The sequence below is a fragment of the Salvelinus alpinus genome, chromosome 6 (assembly GCF_045679555.1).
Source record: "Salvelinus alpinus chromosome 6, SLU_Salpinus.1, whole genome shotgun sequence".
Classification (NCBI taxonomy): Eukaryota; Metazoa; Chordata; class Actinopteri; order Salmoniformes; family Salmonidae; genus Salvelinus; species Salvelinus alpinus.
Window position 1 is genome coordinate 63,587,347 of NC_092091.1, and position 6,000 is coordinate 63,593,346.

The 6,000-nt window shown below is 43.5% G+C and overlaps 1 protein-coding gene across 2 annotated transcripts in view; it reads left to right on the top strand.

Moving 5' to 3' along the window:
- dctd (dCMP deaminase) overlaps positions 1–5,754 on the top strand; it is a 40,632-nt gene extending 34,878 nt beyond the window's left edge. For both annotated transcript variants that reach the window (XM_071407372.1, XM_071407371.1), the window contains one exon: positions 5,218–5,754. In XM_071407372.1, the coding sequence (XP_071263473.1) occupies positions 5,218–5,296 (79 nt within the window). In that variant the 3' untranslated portion in view covers positions 5,297–5,754. The remainder of the gene's footprint in view (positions 1–5,217) is intronic.
- Positions 5,755–6,000: the final 246 nt, after the last annotated feature.

Below are 6,000 nucleotides of genomic sequence, written 5' to 3' on the forward strand. Positions count from 1 at the left end.
GCATGACTTTCGACCTTCGTCTCTCCCGAGCCCGTACGGGAGTTGTAGCGATGAGACAAGATAGTAATTACTAGCGATTGGATACCACGAAAATTGGGGAGAAAAGGGGGTAAGATTTATTTTATATATATATTTTTTTAAACTTGAGTTTAAACTTTATGGTCGAAAATGAACGAAAGCCTAAAAATTTTACCAATTTTCACGTGAGCTAGGAGTCAGGGAAAATAAACTTTGCAACGTATTGTCACGTGGCAGCAGGAAACACAAGCTCTGCACGTTGACAAATTAGGAATGTTTTTTTGCAGAACCGTAGGTATCCGACCCGTTGCAGGACTTTAACACACTGTATAGACCCCGAACAACACATACATACTCTCTAGATACACATATACACACTGGGAAAAAATTGAAATTCACCCACAAACGTCCATATCTGCAGGTACATGAACAAACAAAACTTTCTATCATTGATTCCCATTGAAATGTCCACACACACACACACACACACACACACACACACACACACACACACAGTAGGCATAGAAATCTCCCACTGAGCCACATTAAACACACAGGGTTGCAGCTCAGGTATTTAAATACAGTCTTAATACGTCATCCTCGACAGATCAACTATGACTTTTACTGTTGGAGACAGGAAGCCAGAGGAGACAAAAGAAATAGGTTTGTGTTCCAAATGGCACCCTAATATAGTGCACTACTTTATGGCACTACCCATAGGGCTCTGGTCAAAAGTAGTGCACTCTACAAGGAATAGGGTGCCATTTGGGATGTACATACACTGATTAAATTATACAAAATACTATATATATATATATATATATATATATATAGCAATATTTGAAGATTTGTTCATATGGGCTACCTGTCTATGGAGGTGTAGAGGTTAACTCCACTAGCTGGTTTTATTGAGGATGTCCTCTACATGCGCACACACACACCTATTCAGGTTGTCCTCTAGCTCAGATTATTTTAATCAGCTGTATAGTGCTAGGGCAAAAACCATAATGTGCACCCAGGGGTGTCCCCGGGACCGAGTTTGGGAAACTAGGCCAAATCCCTGAGCTAGTTGATCATGTACTTCCTCCTACACGTTTGCAATGACTATTTTATTCCTCTCCTTTCCGACCTCCCTTTTTCTTTCCGTCTCTATCCATCTTCTCTATCCGTTGGCGTTTTGACCGAAAGCGTCTATTAAATTGGACTATTAACTGGATCTCATACTCAATAGAAGTTTCAAGGGACATTTTTGACCTTGAGGAAAATCAATAAATGAACGAATGTCTTAATCAGTGTTGACGCAGTATAACCAGTTGAATTGCCCTTGGTATTTAAACGTTTCGGCCTTCAACGAAGGCAATAATTCCTATCTTTTAACTCTGCTTAAATAAAACACATTTTTAATGGTGAGCAAGTGTTACGCCTTTTCCTTTCCAATTATGATTGCTTTTTTTGGTAGAACCTCGACTCACGTTGGTTAAGCGCCGTCCCATTGCCATAGATAGGAATTAGAGAAATAAAATACTATAAATAAAATTTACTGTAATTTGTCAAATGTTGTGGACTAAAATGTAGCCTTTGAGAATTCGTCAGCGAATGGCTAACCTGCCTTTTTTACCATCTCCTACTGGCTAACGTGCAATCCCTGGAGAATAAAGTGGATGAGCTCCGTTCGAGACTATCCTACCAATGGGACATTAACTGTAATATCTTATGTTTCACCGAGTCATGGCTGAACAAGGATATGGATAATATACAGTTGGCTGGGTTTTCTGTGCATCGGCAAGACAATAGCAACCTCCAGTAAGACGAGGGGTGGTGGTTTTTCAAATTTGTCAACAACAGCTGGTGCGCGATCTCTAATATTAAGTAGGTTTCAAGGTTTTGTTCGCCTGAGGTAGAGTACCTCATGATAAGCTGTAGACAACACTATTTACCAAGAGTGTTTATCACAAACCAACGCAGGGACTAAGACCGCACTCGACGAGCTGTATAAGGCCATAAGCAAACAAGAATGCTCACCCAGAAACGGTGCTCCTAGTGGCCGGGGACTTTAATGCAGGAAATCTTAAATCCGCTTGACCTCATTTCTACCAGCATGTTAAATGTGCAACCAGAGGACAAAAACTCTAGAACACCTTTACTCCACACATAGAGACGAATAGAAAGCTCTCCCTGAATTTGGCAAATCTGACCAAGCAAGAACTCAGGCAGAAAGTACCAGTGACTAGCTCATTATGGAAGTGGTCTGATGATGCAGATACTAAGCTACAAGACTGTTTTCCCGCTATGCCCTCCGACAAACCATCACAGGCATAAGCATCAATATAGGACTAAGATTGAATCCTACAACCCCGGCTCTGACGCTCGTCGGATGTGGTGGAGCTTGCAAACTATTACGGAATACAAAGGGAATCCCAACCGCGAGCTGCCCAGTGACGCGAGCCTACCAGACAATTGAAATGACATCTATGCTTGCTTCGAGGCAAGCAACACTGAACCATACATTAGAGCACCAGCTGTTCCGGACGACCGTGTGATCACGCTCTCCGTAGCCGATGTAAGACAGGTTAAACATTGGACTCGTACTCCGAGCATGCGCTGACCAACTGGCAAGTGTCTTCACTGACATTTTCAACCTCTCCCTGACGAGTTTGTAATACCTACACGTTTCAAGCAGACCACCATAGTCCCTGTGCCCAAGAACGCCAAGGTGGCCTGCCTAAATGACTACAGCCCCGTAGCACTCACATCTGTAGCCATGAAGTGCTTTGAAAGGTTGGTCATGGCTCACATTAACACCATCCCAGAAACCCTAGACCCACTACAATTTGCATACCACCCCAATAGATCCACAGATGACGCAATATCCATTGCACTCCAAACTGCCCTTTCCCACCTGGACAAAAGGAACACCTATGTGAGCATGCTGTTCGTTGTCTACAGCTCAGCATTTAACACCAAAGTGCCCTCAAAGCTCATCACTAAACACCTCCCTCTGCAACTGGATCCTCGACTTCCTGACGGGCCGCTTCCAGGTGGTAAGGGTAGGAACAACACATCTGCCACGCTGATCCTCAACACGGGGGCCCCTCAGTGGTGCATGCTTAGTGCCCTCTTGTACTCCCTGTTCACCCACGACTGCGTGGCCACGCACGACTCCAACACTCATTGTTTGCCAACAATAACGGTGGTCGGCCTGATCACCGACAACAATGAGACAGCCTACAGGGAGGAGGTCAGAGACTGCCAGGACAACAACTTCTCCCTCAACGTGAGCAAGACGAGCTGATTGTGGACTACAGGAAAAGTGGGGCCGGGCACACCCCCATTCTCATTGACGGGGCTGTAGTGGAGCAGGTTGAGCGCTTCAAGTTCGTTGGCGTCCACATCACTAACAAATTATCATGGTCCAAACACACTAAGATAGTCGTGAAGAGGGGAAGACTATGCCTATTCCCTCTCAGGAGACTGAAAAGATTTGGCATGGGTCCTCAAAGTTATACAGCTGCACCATCATATCCTGACTGGTTGCATCACTGCTTGGTATGGCAACTGCTCGGCATCTGACCGCAAGGCGCTACAGAAGTTATTGCATACAGCCCAGTACATCACTGGGGCCAAGCTTCCTGCCATCCAGGACCTCTATACCAGGCGGTGTCAGAAGAAGGCCTTAAAAATTGTCAAATGCTCCCGCCACCCTAGTCAGACTGTTCTCTCTGCTACCACACGGCAAGTGGTACAGCTTCTACCCACAAGCCATTCTACTAATAAACAGGTAATTAAATGTCTACCCGGACTATTTGCATTGACCCCGTTTTTTTATGCTGCTGCTACTCGCTGTTTATTATCTATGCATAGTCACTTTACCCCTACTTACATGTACAGTATTAGTCCAAAGTTGATGCACCTACTCATTCAAGGGTTTTTCTTTATTTGTACTATTTTCTACATTGTAGAATAGTGAAGATATCAAAACTATGAAATAACTTAACCAAAACAAATTGTTAAGCGAATTGATTTAACACTTTTGGTTACTACATGATTCCATATGTTTCATAGTTTTGATGTCTTCACTATTATTCTACAATGTAGAAAATAGTAAAAATAAAGAAAAACCCGTGTTTGGTGCGTCCAAACTTTAGACTGGTACTGTACATATTACCTCGACTAACCTGTACCCCTGCACATTGGCACCTGTATATAGCCTCGTTATTTCTTTTTTTAGAAGGCATTTCTTTCTTAAAAAATCTGCGTTGTTGGTTAAGGGCTTGTAAGTAAGCATTTCACGGTAAGGTCTGCACCTGTTGTATTCGGCGCATGTGACAAATGTGACATTTGAGTGAGAACATCTTTGGCCTTGGGATTTAAAAGCAGGTTTGCAAGCAGCATTCATTCCGTGTGTGTGCGCGACTGAACAGGCTAAAGGTGTGTCTGTCTTCAGAAAGAAAGGTGTCCTGGAACGCTATTAGTGGTGGCATTTTAAAAGGCAGCAAGGCTTTTAGTGTGTTGTGCAGTGGTGGACTGTGACGCTGCAGTGCCTCTTCTCTTCTGCTTGGGCACGCACGCCACGGCAAGGTGTTAAGAAACTGCTTTATAGAAAGACTAGTGGCTTCCCATTTCACTGCAGTAATGGTAGCTGTTGTGCTACAAAACTTTGTTTACGTCCCGAATGGTACCCTAGGCACTGGTCAAAAGTAATGCACTACATAGGGAATAGGGTGCTATTTGGGATGTAGCCTGTGATACTCAATTGCGCTTGATCCACAGAGTGATTAGGACAGGAGGAGTCTGCTCTCTGCTGGTGTTGGGGACCTCGGCAGGGGGTTGAGGCGAGGGGCGATAGGGGGGCAGAATGCGCCCCTGGTCCTGGTCATTACCTCCTAGAGTGGGCGGCCGCTCCACCCTACACCCCCTCTCCTTCTCCCCAGGGGGCTTGTGGGTAATTGGACCCCCCAGAGCTCCTTCCTGGGCGCAGGAGGATATTAAGTTGAAGGGTGGGGAGAAAAATAATCTGAAAGCTATGAGTTTCTTCTTAACTGTCTCCCCTTCATCTTTGTCCCTGCTGCCTCTCCCCCTATTGTCTCTGATTCAAAACCAGTCCCTGTGCTGAAAATGTTCCAGGAAAAGTTCATAGCTTCACAAAAAGAGTGACTTGCTTTTTCTCATTTTCTCATCACGCTGTTTGTCTGTTCCCAGGCAGTTCAAGCCCAAGCGAAACAAGTTCGTCATCGATTTTAATTCTATTAACTCTGGGATGTTCAACGGAACAGGCTGAATACACTCACCTTGAGAAAGAGGAGAGGGAAAGAAAGAGTGGGTGCTTCGATGTCTACTCCTCCCCTCAACCTACCACGAATAGAGGAACTCAAGTATATGTCTACTGTAAATGTTGAAAATCATATAGAAACATTCATTGGAAGTGTTTTGCTTTTGTTTTTTACAGTGCGAAAAGTGGTTTTTATTGAGTTGTGAAATTGTGTGGAAATTTACATTGGGTCACATGGAGTTACTTTTACTGGGGTCTCAAAAAAAAAAATCACAATCAGGATACTCTTCCAATTGTTACGGTTTTAGACCAACTACTGATTTTGTAATTCCAAATGTTAGACAAAATGTTAAATGTATTAGTACCATATTAGGTCACAAATGTTGGGGTACTGAAACACTAAACCATATAATGTGTGCTGCACATGCAATGTCAACCAAATAAAACTAAGAGCAATGTTAAAATCATTCAAGTGTACAGTCTGTTTATGCAAAAATCTAGAAACTGCTATAGCTTTGTCTCACTCTTTAGTTTATTACATTGAATAGAAGAGCAATCAGCTGGTAGAAGTACTCTACTTTCACAAAATCTCCAATTCCTCAAAAGACAGACAAATGATATCCAAGCATAGATCTGCTAGACATTAAGTGGTGCATATGTGTAATACTGTGAATGTGCAGGTCAATTCAATACCCCACACTAAACTATGCTGT